This window comes from Rhopalosiphum padi, chromosome 1 (assembly GCF_020882245.1).
Source record: "Rhopalosiphum padi isolate XX-2018 chromosome 1, ASM2088224v1, whole genome shotgun sequence".
NCBI classification, from domain to species: Eukaryota; Metazoa; Arthropoda; class Insecta; order Hemiptera; family Aphididae; genus Rhopalosiphum; species Rhopalosiphum padi.
In genome coordinates, this window is record NC_083597.1 from 63876773 (window position 1) to 63890929 (window position 14157).

General features: G+C 26.1%; 1 protein-coding gene across 2 annotated transcripts; it reads left to right on the forward strand.

Annotated features, from left to right (window-relative positions):
• Positions 1-4458: 4458 nt before the first annotated feature.
• Positions 4459-6125, forward strand: LOC132917632 (uncharacterized). Of its 2 annotated transcripts, none has more exons than XR_009660312.1 (2): positions 4459-4769; positions 5594-6125. XR_009660312.1 is itself a non-coding variant. In XM_060978460.1 (2 exons), the coding sequence occupies exons 1-2, from the start codon at positions 4695-4697 to the stop codon at positions 5969-5971; spliced, it is 351 nt and encodes a 116-aa protein (XP_060834443.1). In that variant the 5' UTR covers positions 4459-4694; the 3' UTR covers positions 5972-6125. The 2 variants fall into 2 exon arrangements, 1 of the variants encoding a protein (XP_060834443.1); XM_060978460.1 differs by having other exon boundaries at positions 5696-6125.
• Positions 6126-14157: the final 8032 nt, after the last annotated feature.

The following is a 14157-nucleotide window of genomic DNA, read 5'->3' on the forward strand; positions in this document are numbered from 1 at the left end:
TATATTTTTAAATGACATCTGTTTTTACAAATTATGTTAAATTAAATTGTGTTGACTAGCACATTATGATATAAAGGAGCTTGGTTGCTAAAGTTTATATTACAGCATGGTGCACAAGGTGACGTGCAATTATTTTATCAAACTTTGTAAGTATAATTATTTGAGAGATATAATTTAATAAGCTCTAGAGTTTGTTATTCCTGCCACCGCATCGTATAAAATTTATTGCACGGGCTGTGCCGCCAAGCAGTCTGTCGACGGTCTTTAATCTAAAAATTTAAAATGTATGATTGATATTTCTTTGTATCTCGATATCTTGCGTTCAAATAAATACAGCACAGTAAATATGTAAACTATTTGTAAAAAAAAAACCTGTTAATTTATATTTTGCTTACATTTTATTACACATTATCATGTTATTATAGGTTGTCTACTGGTCGCTACATTGTATGTGTCAAGTGCGTACCGTACCTTGCAGTGATATTTTAAAATATCAATAAAAATTTATTTTAATGATTTATCTATCTTATTAAATACTGGTACTTATTCAATTTTTATAATAAAACGATATTGTTAAAACATAATAATAAATATGTGACAACTGACAATGGTCAAGAAAATACAAACGCGGTTAATGGATCTTGAGGAAATTATTTTATCTTTAGTTTTAATTATAAACTATCTGCAATGGACGATCCTAATTGCAGGTCGTGCACTATAAATTTGGTGCGGGTGTGGTGGCAAGGTGATAACAAACAATAGAACCTTAAAGTATCTATTTGATGGGAAAAATAATTGATATCATAATTATTACAATAACTATAACCAATATATATATATATATACTACACTAATCATCATGACTATCACGCGTGAACTGATAATAATACATTTTTCCTTTACCGGGCTACTTATTATGTAAGTATCTATATTTGATACTTTAGTGAGAAGAAAATTAAGAATGTTTTTTAAAGAACACTTTATAAAAAAGTATACAGTACAAGATGTTTTAAGGTAGGTAGGTGAATAATATGAAATATTATAATACAAAAGTTGAGGGTACACATGTATAAAAAATAAAATAACTTGTGATTTATATAAGTGCCATGTAATAAAGTTGAAGTTGGTACTAATAAGATTGTTTTATTGTATTAAAAATAAAAATAAAACCATTTTCTTAATATTTCTATTTACTATAACAAGATATAGTAACATAGGTACTTATTTATGTATGTTAAAAACTATTATTGTAATTATTATGAATATAATCCACTGAAGCATAAAATATCAATAATTAAAATATATAATATTATATTATAATAGAATATATATACAAATAAATATATGTCTAAAATTTAAGACAGCTGAAGGTAAATGCATAATAGGTTTTTGGTAATGGTGTACTAAAACACCGTCACTAGTTTTTAATGTTCTTATATTAAAAAGGTAAAGGAAATGGGTAATGAATAGGTACCTATTCAAAACTATTATAGTTTGATTTGTTCCTACATAGAATTATATTAAAATTTAATGACAAAATAATAAACTAATAAAAGATTAAACTAAAGAACCATTTATAAGATTAAAAAACGATTTTCGTATATTATAATTATTATATATGTTTGAGTGTTAGCGAATTTGACTAATGGTATCTTGACAACTAAAAGTTTAAAAAAGAAACTATTTGAATAACTTAGTTTTATGAATAGAATGACACATATTTTATTTATTTATTTTTTTTTTTTTTACATTAAATTATAAAGAACAGTGCAATCTCATTTATTATTGGTATGAAGAAATCTAACAAAAACATTTTTATTGTATCTATGATAAAAAAAAATACTGTTTCTTTTTTCTTCGTAATCATATAAACTGAACATAGTGTCTTTATAAAGACGTAAAATCATAACTAGATTGTACTTTAAAGAAAAAATGTCATTGTAAGTGTTTTGCTATCTTTTTAATTCTTTAGAAAACATTAAAACGAGTAAAATTGATAGAATTTTGGGATAAAAGAAATCTTTACCTTTGAACACTGATTTTTTGCAAATTATATTATTCTAATCGGATTGGTAAAACTAAGTTTTACAGTAATATTTAATTATTTTATAATGTATTGATCGACAATAAAGTTTAACTTTAGCAGCACTCATTTTCCACTTATTTAATCATATTAAAATAATTTAGGAAGACTTGATTTTCTTAACATTTGTATTTTTATTTAAATAATCAGCATCGAACCATTTTATTTTGTTAATTAACACTTAACACTTAAGAGGACGTTGAACCCACGTGTGGTGTCTCCGTCTTACATACGTACGGACTTAGAGGTCATAGCAAAAAACAAACATACATAGAAGCGTGTTTACGATTTTGGCGCTCTAGATGCAAAAATATATTGGCACCCTTGTCCCCCCTAAAAAAAAACTTTAACCCTAAACATTAAAACATTAAACTTCATGTATTGTGAAAATTGCAAGAGCCTTGTAAGAGTCTTGCTCAAGACCAAGACTAAGACCAAGACCAAGATTTTGAAAGTCTTGGTCTTAGTCTTGTATTGATCATCAGTGATGATTCATCACTAACCATGAGTGTACACGAATTAAACTTTACGTAAATTAAACATTTTAAAGTGTTCTTAGTTCACACGATAAGCAATTTTAGATATTCAAATTAATTATTAAAATATTAATAATTTAAAAAACTATACATTTCCTTTATCTTAAGACTTAAGTACGTGTTCAATTGTTCAAACATCAAAAATCGCCTCAATCGAAACATAGAAGAATAGAATACAAATTTAAATTTGTTTTCAAAAATAAAATCAATCAATCCCCAGTCTCACAGTTTTATCTGGCTAATTGGTTGTTTTACATGTTATTTTCGACCTGCTTCAACCTTCAAAAGTTTTTCGACCAAAAATAATTTTATTTATCATAATAAAAATAGTAAAATAAACAAAAATATATCATTAAATATTCTTAGTAATATATAGGCTGACTGATTGTTTTCGCTCAGAATCAATTTCGTATGCAATAATTTAGCATTGAATACAAATTTAACAAATACATTACACTGATTTACTCAATTATGGAGGTACACTTGACACTTACTGTAAGCAATAGAGTTACCTATTATTACTGTTTTTTTTTTTTTTCAGTAATTTATATCCTCTCAATTGTTGATAGTATTTTATTTTTGGCTTCGTGTTAAAAAATTGTCTACCTGCTTAAATAAGATTTAGGAAAATAATTTTAAACATTTTGTTATATGGTGAAAAAAAATTATTAAAGTTCTATTAGGAAAAATTATTGAATTTTTTTTTTTGACAACATGAACCAATATAAGGTTTAGTTGATGAGGTTTTTTAATTATAATAAATATGTTTAACTTAATTTGCTTTATAACTTATATAATCAATGATATTGTAATATATATAGGTAAAAATAGTTTATAGTCAGTTTAGTGTTATTTCATTATTTGTGGACTTGTGGTGTAGGTATTAATGTATTATATTAGCAAGTTACTATCTAGCAATATAATTGATTATAATAAACATTTTTAAAATGTTTTCGTAGGTGAATTTTAAAATGTAATGTTTATTTTTAAATTTTAACTGTTAAATTCGTTGTTAAGCTATACAATTATTAATAATTATTAGGTAGATAAATTTTTGATTTTTTTAAATCTATATTATCATAATACTTAAAAGTTTTTAAATTATTTTATTTTTATTTAAATTATTTTTACATGAAATTACTAAATTTAATGAAATTTGTATTATCTGTGGATCTTCTTCTTCTATATATATAAAATAGTATTCTAACTAACTAGTTGTTGACATAATGATTATGTTAAATAAAAACATTTAAATAAAACTACTCAAAAAAGCTTCACAACTACAGTTAATAATCAATAGGCAGTAGGTAATAAAATTAAAATTAAGATTAATAAATAATATGTTGCCTGTACGGCTGTACGTCTTTAGAATATAAATATTAGATACCATATATAAGACGTATACTAAATTACTAAATAGTAAATAAATATATAGCTGATATTTGCGTTTATGATTATAAACAGATAAAGACACTGTGAAAATTATAAAATTTATACCTATTATAGTATTGTATCGAATACGGAGTAAGACGCACTCTGTAGGTTAGCGGGTTCGTTTCGACTACTACAGTAGTGGTAATAGTACCATATTATATTATTCTGGAATGAGAATAAAAATTAATTTTATGTTTCCGAATAAATGATTCTATTTTTATTTTTTTAGAAACGTTCTTTATAGTATACGGCTGAAATAAACAAAAATCGATTATATTATTTGCATGAGCCTATTATTCTATTAGCAACCGTTAATATTCGCGATTATAAACAACCATTTGTCTTATAGCATTCACTGGATTGTACTTTTTGACAAAAAAAATCGTGTTTATAGAATATTTAAAAAAAAACAATTAGTTTTTTTCATCTTTCTGATAGAAAGTTATTTATTCTACTTATTTTCTATAAGTAAACCTTTAAGTGTCACACCACAAGTTTTCGAGAAGTCGATTCAAATAGAAGAATTTCGTAACTCTATCACATTAGATCTAACGAAACCAGTAATGGAAACAAATGAAAGTGAAATTGTCGCTGAAAGAAGTATATACGAATTACTAGAATAAAAAGCAGAGGATTCGCAAATGAAGATACAACAACTTCGTGAAATACTTTGGAAGCATACACAAAACTCTAACATTATTGGTAACTGGTTCCAGGTACGTTCATAATCTATATAGTTAATTGTATTTATTATACTACTAATAATAATATGTATATATTGTATAATATAGAGGGCCGAATCTAGGGGAAAGCAAACTTTTCCGGGAAGTTTTGGTCGGGGGCGCCAAATAACCAAAAATTAAGTGAATATAACAGTTTTTATTTATCATATAGAGTATAGACAATAGACTCTATATAATAAATTAATAAATAAAAACTGTTATATTATAATACTCTCTATAATATAGAGAGTATTTTAATATAAATATTAAATATCACTTTTCATTTGACTTTGGTTACGATTTTATGAATATCTCCATTTCCCATACCAATAATGAGAAAAAGTCAATTAGGATTATTTGTGTATATCAGTATAATAAACACATTTTTTCTATACTTATTTATTGGGTACATTGTATTGCTAATATATCAATACAATTTGTAGTCTGTTTACCTACAGAATACAATTACTGAGTATAAGGTTTATGCAAATTATACGATAGACGACAGGTGCTAATTTTATACTTTTCCCCGGGTAAAAAATATATTATAGATCCGGCGCTGTGTATATAATAAAGTATATTATACAGCCCTGGATTACACCATCTAACTATAAATCAATTTATAGTTAAAAACATTTTAAATTATCACATATCTTAATGTAATGATGAAAAATCAAACAAAACTATTGTTACAGATTTACTCCAGGGTATTAGTTTAGTTTAAAATTACAAAGTAAATTTTCAATTTTTTATTTTGGTCCGTCAAAATAATTTATCTAGAATTAGAAATTTATATAGAATCTATTTATAACTCGCAGATAACAAGAATTTTGTCTAGATGAAGATGTAAATGAGAGAATTAAATATTATATAGATAAGTTGAATGAAAAAAATTTTCTTATCTAAAAAAATTTATCTAGGTATTTCCCCACACTGTTGATTTGGATCAGGACAATATAGACGAAATTCGAACGGACGAACCTGTATTGGATAAAGATGATTCCATAAATAAACATTGTAATGATGGTAGTATCGACATACCCGATTTCAGACCGAAATTCAATCTGAATCCCTTGGCTAAGGAGTTCATATATCTCGGTCAAGGTTTGGATCTGAATGTTACACATTTAAACGAAGATATCTATAATCCCGGTACAAGTGAATATTTATTATACCTTGTGAAAAACCTTAAATAGTTGAACACATTCTTACTAATAGGATTAAATTTTAATATAAAGTTACAAGAAGATGTGTAACTAGTTACAAATTACAAAAGTAACCGAGTTACATATATGATATTAATGTATATAACTATGATATAACATTCAATAAATATACTTAGATTATGTTTAAAACACCAATTTTTTGTTAATTAAATCATCTATTTTTTTTTTAATTTCACAAAATGACCTTGTATCAATTTAATTGTTTCAATGTATATTCTATAAATTATAATATCTTTTACAAATGTAAATACAAATCTTTACCTTATTGATTTTATTAATTCTTATACTATATTTTTCATTGATATTTTTAAATATTTTTATCAAAAAAATATTTACATAACAATTATATAAGCTTTATTATTGTTCGTTTAAAATTGTAAATATGAAAATATAGTGAATTTTTTACAATTGTACCTATTATTTTATAAATATGTATATAACTTAAGGAATAACAACTATAAGAACATCTTCAATAAATAATTTTCATTAGTGTTCTTGATCATCATATTATATTTACTCAAATTAAAAAAGTCCTATTTTAAAAGTTTTATGTAAATTGTGGCCCGGGTATATTTTATGTATACGTAAATAATTACGGCCTAGTTATAATTTTTTATGTATGCCTATCTAAATATTTTTTATTCATACGTAACAGTGATTGATATTTTGAATCAGTAATTACAGTTAAAAAAGTGAAAAATAGAAGTTACTAAAATTATTATATAAAATATATTTTTTTTATTTATTAAAAATAAAATGTTTCAGCATATTACATGCTATTACAGTTTGATTACCTACTAACTAGGTACAAGTTAATCATAGGCGAATCTACAGAGTGTGCCGAGTGTCACAGTGCACACCCTGCGACTCGTATAAACCGGTGTAGGGCCCATAATATTCATTTCAGTTACAAATGTATTGACTATTGAATATAACATTAAACAATTTATCTTTTAATTTTTATACATTTTTATGGGTACCTACAAATATTATCGTGATAAGCATGATAGCAAATGTATCGATAAAAATAGTTGTTAATTACTATCAGTTATATTATATATTTAATACAATTCGTTAATAATTTAATAAAATTAAGATGTTATATTAAAATTAAACTTCTAAGAATTTTAAACATAATTGATTAACAATTTAATTGTTGGTTGTAAGTATGTCCAAAAATAATTTAGTAACATATATTGAACTTTTCAATAGTTATAGTTTATTAAATTGAATAATTTTTAAACATTACATGTGTATTTTACAGCATGAAAAATAGCATCTAAACTAATAAAAATCAATCTTAATATTATTAATATTGTTATATCAAATGAGAAATATCTCTTAAACGTATGATAACTTAGAGGTATTTTGAACTACAGAGGGCTTTTTTGAGGTAAAGGCACACCCTGCTATGAATTTATAAATTCGTCTATGAAGTAAATAAGTTATAAATTACAATTTTATTGTTATTGATATTCGTCTTCGCTTGATTCAGAAAGAAGGAGACCTTGCGGTAGACGTGGCATTAAACGCCGATTTTATTGTTTTGTTTTCATTATAGTTCGCAGGATATATGATTTTAAATTTCCACGTTCCATATCATTATACTTAATCAATTATTAATAAGTCGACTCACTCGTTTATTTTAAGTATAAATTTATTATCATGGAAAAGCTAATATTTTTATGTATATGATTCTAAACCATAATAATTACTACAATCGCGCATTCTATAATTGATAATTTGTGAAACAAATAACAATATGATTTGATGATTTAAAAATAGTTGCCAAATACTATAGTTCGATTTTAGATGAAAATATAGTGTTATTATTTCCGGTCTGTTAACGTATTAAAATCTCAATATTTAAAATATTTTATAAAAAAAATAATCGCAGGAAACATCTATAATTGTGATTGAGTTTTCTTATTTTATAAATCATAGAATTTATAAATTAATAAAAAAAATTTCCAAAATAATTATTGATAAATGTACTTACATAAAGATAAAATATAAATTCATAAAATCTGTATCAGCGTAATGTTTGTCATTATATTTCGTCTTAATAATATGTATCCTACAGGCTACAGTTATGTTTTGTTATTATTCGAGCTTGAATTGATTTTATATACGAATACAGGTAGTATAGTCAGTATACTTTCAATGACTTTCATTTGGAATATTCATTTCAACTTTTTATATAAGTGTTTTAGACTCAAAACACAAAAGTGAAGTGATCCATGATGTATTGGTTTTACAGTGAAGGTTTTTTAATACTTATCTATAGACATTTTTTTTCGGTTAGAAGAAGTACTCCAAAAGTTTTGTCTAGCTCTAGCATCTTTATGTATTGAAAATCGAGTTTAGATGGTATACTTTAAAGTGGTCATTTTTCGATTTTCTCCCAAATGGTAATATATAAGCATTAAGGAAAACTATCGACAACTACAACTGTCAAACATTTTTGAAGAAATGTCAGCAATCGCGAAAAATAACCCAGTTTCGCCCGAAATCATTTCTCGACATTTCAAATACGCACGACAGTGATTTATCATTGTTTTCAAATTTAATATTAGAACAAGCCACTATCCGGCGCCGAGTTGAGCGGAGTCTGCAGAATAAATTCGGTATTTTTCTATTGAATATAGCATATAGTTATAATTATTATTATATATTTATTCAGTGTCACAGTTACCACAGATGCAGGGGATACAATGGCTGATAGAATAAAACATTTATTTACAACTATACCTCCTCATACATAAAAAAAACCATTTCAAAACATAAAAATATTTTAAAATTAAAAAGTTTCCGATAATTATTATTTCTGTAACATACAGTGCAATAAGACTGTAAGCTTACAGGTTTGTAAATGAAATCACAATAAAAACAAACCGATTGATAAAAAATACTTGTCAAAACAAATACCAAAAGGTTTTGATATAATTGTATATATTTATGTAGGTGTACTCATACCTTGTGAAAAATTCTACATACATTTTGATTTATTTTCAGTTTAGTGCAAGATCAACACAACTTAAGTACATTTCATTTTTTTGTTTTAAAATAATTGAAATTTTAAAAACCACGAAATGATAAATGAATGGTTTTTAATTGATTTAATGGATAATTGAAAAGTTGTGTCGAAGAAGGTCTGGAAAAGGTATGTGTTTAATGAAAAATTGATGGTAGTGGTGGTCCACAGATAAATTATAAATAATTATCAAATAATAAAAATCTATTTCGGCGTCACTTCATTAAATGTGTGGCCAAGATTTTAATTATGGGCGGGGGTCAATAATTTGTAATATAGAGCAGGATTGACTAAAATCTTTCGTAATTTTAGTATACCGATGTCGTGAATACCTGTATAATGTTTTAGACTTTTCAGTAACTTTCATATAAATACTGAAAGCATTTTTTAATTTACCTAAAATTTCGGGAAAGATTGTAGCTCTTTACCCCCCCCCCTTCCCCTAGTTATGCAACTGCTATTATTTGCAACTACTATACAATCTGTAAATAACTACCGAAGAGGTGTTCTAGTACGAAGAACCTGTGAGTAGTAAACATTATTATTTATTGGTGACCGATTTGTAGTCTTGATGCGCCATCGCCATATCAAAATCATATGTTAAATCATATATTACGTGTACAATACTCGTTTCACTCAGATTTCGTCGTACTGCTCAAAACATAATATCCATCACTCTTTAACAGTGACGCGAAAATGGTTTTATCGAGGATCGAACTGCAGATGGGCACGGAGAAAAAGGACGATGCAATAGTATATTTTTCAGACTGACTATGGAAATTATTGCGGTCCCTTACTCGTGAGTTAGCGTATATACCAAAAATCCTAAAGTTTTTTATTTGTTTACAGTACTAACTATAAACTTACACATTTTAAACATTTTCACACGTATACCAATTCAAAGAAATTCCCTTTAAAATATAGTTATGACTTTATGAGTAAATAAAAGGATTTTATTATAGGAAATAGAAACTTCTGAAAACTATGCATTATAAAATTCAGTGATGAACTTTTATTTAATAACAATTATAATCAAATATTTGATTACTTTGTTTTTTTAAAACAGTGATTACTATAATAATAATATGCATTATGCTTATGCATAACATTAAATACCTATAATAATCACATTTGTTTATAATTATTTTCTCAGCGTATCTACCACAAATCACTATTCGAGAATAGCTAGCGTAAAAAAACAATTTATCTAAAAAATACGCGTTTTCGTCGGTCTGATTGAAGGAATCGTCAAAGATCTAACGTATAACGGACGTAGGAAGAGCAGTCCGTGGTCACCGTTTCTCTTTGAGACAAATCGAGGAAAAATTATACTGTTAATCGCTATAAAACAATCGTATAACGATGCATGGTATAAATCCGATGACAGTGAATATTGCGATATTATAATAAATCACATCTATATGTGCTTTACTATATATAATATTATTAAATTCTAAATTTATATATTATATTAGTATGTTTCAAATGTAAACGAAAAAATTTATTTTACTTTGATTCACTAAAAAAGAGTTGTTTTTACTTTTAATTATTCTACTGAAGTTAATACCTGTAGGATTTTTGTTACATAACTAATATACCCAAGGCCGTAACTGAAAATTAATTTCTGGAGGCATTTTAAGCTAAAAATTGTGTTCTAATTTTATTATAATATTATATAGATTACTTTACAACCACATAATATAACACGAAAAAAATCGGGGCGGGTTTGAACCCACACAACCCCCCTAAGTACAGCTTTGAATATACCTATATTAACTGTTTTGTAACGTTCGAAATAAAAATAGTTAAGTATTATTATTTGCTAAAACTTGTGATTAAAAAGGTAGATGACTAAAATTTACTATACAGATTTTAGGTATCAGCATACCATTAGGTATTTAATTTTAATAACTATAATACACAGTTGAATACAGGAGAAAATAGCCCGGATCTATCATTGTAAAATTAGTAACATTTTAAAGAATTTTACAAATAAATTAGTACAAAATTAACATTTATAGATATAGCATATAGATTACATTAAAACTATATTTTTCTAGTGTTAACTCAAGGCTTCCAAATAAATAGTTTATATTTATGTTATTGTTTGTTGATATTACATTTGAAGAATCGTCTTATAGATAATAATACGTCTATAGGTAAAATTGATTGCGTGTCTAACATTTCTAATACATTTTCTCGTTAGATTTGTTTTCAAGATATATTGTTTAAAAAATCCTAATGGTACTTTTAAATTTGTTTGGTTTCTTGTATTCAATATACTACCTTACATGCAATTACTTGTGTCTAGTGGTATATAGTTCAAACACAAACGTTGAAATATATATATATTTAAAGTTAGATTTATATAGACTATAAGTTAAAGATGATGTAAAATAAACAATTGCTATATATAGTTCATATACTGAATTTACATCAAATATTTAAGAAAAAAGTATTTTCAAATAAGTTATTTATTATTTAAATACAATCACAGTAAAAATATTACATAATATATTTTCATAAATCAGTTCGTTTCAGTTGGTTAATTTAATCAAACAAATCACTTATCAGTTATCAGTAGAGATCGTGTTACACAAATGAAAAAAAAATTACTGTGTACAACTAAAGCTAACTGATTTATTGCCTTTTTATAAATAAATCATTGATATACTGATAGTAGTGTCAGAGTAAAATGACGTACAGAAAGATCAAATCTTGATCGATCATTGATTGACGACTGTACACTGAAATTTTTATGTAAAAACAATTCTCTTTTATTCGGAACTCAAATCTCATTTGTGATATTAATTTTTAATTTTGAACAATTGCTTGTAATTGTATACTATCCATTACTGTAATTGTACAATAATTTTTCAAAAACATTACATACTATTGATTACGAATGTTTTAATGAAGTTTCATAATGGTAATCAATACAATGTTTTTTATTAAATATTTTTTTTTAACAAACTTTACACCAAATTTCGAAAGTGAATGAATTATATAATATCAAGTGTAACGTATAGTCTTGCCGTTTGTTCACCCGTGACTATCGTATCGCATTTAGATTTCGTTGTATATTTATGTCGGATATGAGCACTGTAACGAGGGTATATTAACTATGGTGATTTAAATAAATATCTCCCTATTTCTATGCCTAAATAAGTTACAGTCCATAAAGTCATTCACAATATGAAACCACGTGAGCTATATGGACCATTTGGCTAGCGAACAAGTGTACTGTGATATTAATATAATATATAAACAGAGGGACGAGGGTCGTTGGGCATATCACAGAACGCAATAGAAACATGGTTATTATTAGAAATTATAAACAGGATTTTCGGGCACTAAAAATGCTACGAATAAGCTGTTTTTAATAATCTAAAAATCCATCAAAATATTTTTTTATTAAGAAATAAGAAGTTTTATTAAATTATTAAAAATATATATAAATATACATAAATTTAAAGTACATAACGATTTTTTAAAGTAAATAAATACAATAATATTTCGTTTTTAATCTCTACGTAATAAATTAAAACAGATTAACATAATTAATTAACATAATTATAGTTTTAATAAACGTTGATAATTATTATTAAATTTAATAGTAACGTAGTAATAATGTACGGTTGATTCTGTGATTAATTTTTTTAGCGTACAAATTCAAATTCAATGCTCATCTTGCCATGTGAACATTTCAACAAAACTCACATTTGCGTTTACGGGTGGAGATGTCTATATACGTATACAATCCTTTTATCCTTTCATCCTTTAATATATAATATATAATAATATAACTTTTCAATTTTCCTGTATCATTTAAACAGTATTTATTTACTATTTCATTAATTAACTCGGTCCATGATATAGCAGTTGCACTAAAATGTTCTACTGCACCTCCAATGCACTCATATACTGCAACAATCGATGTTGAAATAAATTCTGCAAGGTTATGATGCAAGATGGGGGAGATTGTAAGTCAGTAAATCTGTACAAACTGTAGACTATATAAATACCATTTCCTTGAGCATTATTTTATTTTTATTTATTTCATTAATATATAGGTATTATATGACTAATATATTATAAAATAATTTAACGCAATACGGTTGTGTTCATTTAATAAAGTGTAAATATTATATTATTTGTATTGTATATAATATACGCCTACATTTAAGTTTTATGCATAATATAATACAGCATTATATATATATATTTTCTTTTTCCTATACATAAAATAAAATATAAGACTAAACTCGACCCCCCTCGCGACAAATCCAATTATTATTACGTCGGATCCTGTCATTTGAAACCCCATACGAAAATACCATCCCCTCAGGACGTCATATATACTGCAAAGAGAGATAGAATACTGCACAGCAGTTTTGCACGACAACTATATATAGACATTATACCTACAGCTGAGAATCGATTGTCGCGGTCATCTCTTCGGTCTTCTCGTGGTTTTCCTCCGGACACCGTATGCCTTTGTACTAATCTCTGTCCTTGCCCTCATCCACTACGCCCTCCACCAATCCTACGACAGCACAGAACTACAGCTGAATATGGCATACTCGATTATAGGTAAATTATATTACCTACATATAGTGTTTGTTATCACAGCCGCCGTAGTTTATTAATATTATTAATGTTTGCGTAATATCCGAAGCCACGTGTACTGCGTTTTCTGCAGTATCAAAACTTGGTAGTTATATTACCTACTATAAAATAATATCATAAACGAGTGCGCACAGGATATACAAAAATTAATACCATAAACCTTTGAATTTAACGTTTTTCCTCATATATACATATACATAATAACTATTATAGTGGATAAACGAGTTTCATTTTCTACTCCCATTTTATCAAAACACGTTACTTTCTACGCTCTTTAGTTGATTTAATTTGGAACGTTACGAACTATTTAAACTTAACCTAAAGTACATAGGTACATGCACTGAACTATCATTATATACATACACACTCGACAAGTGATTACGAAATCCAAATTTGAAATGGCTGTTAGCGTTAATATACATTTTTATTAAAAATAACGAGACGCGAGCGACGAGTATAAATACCTTTAGGGCTCAGCGTAGTTTTCGGACAC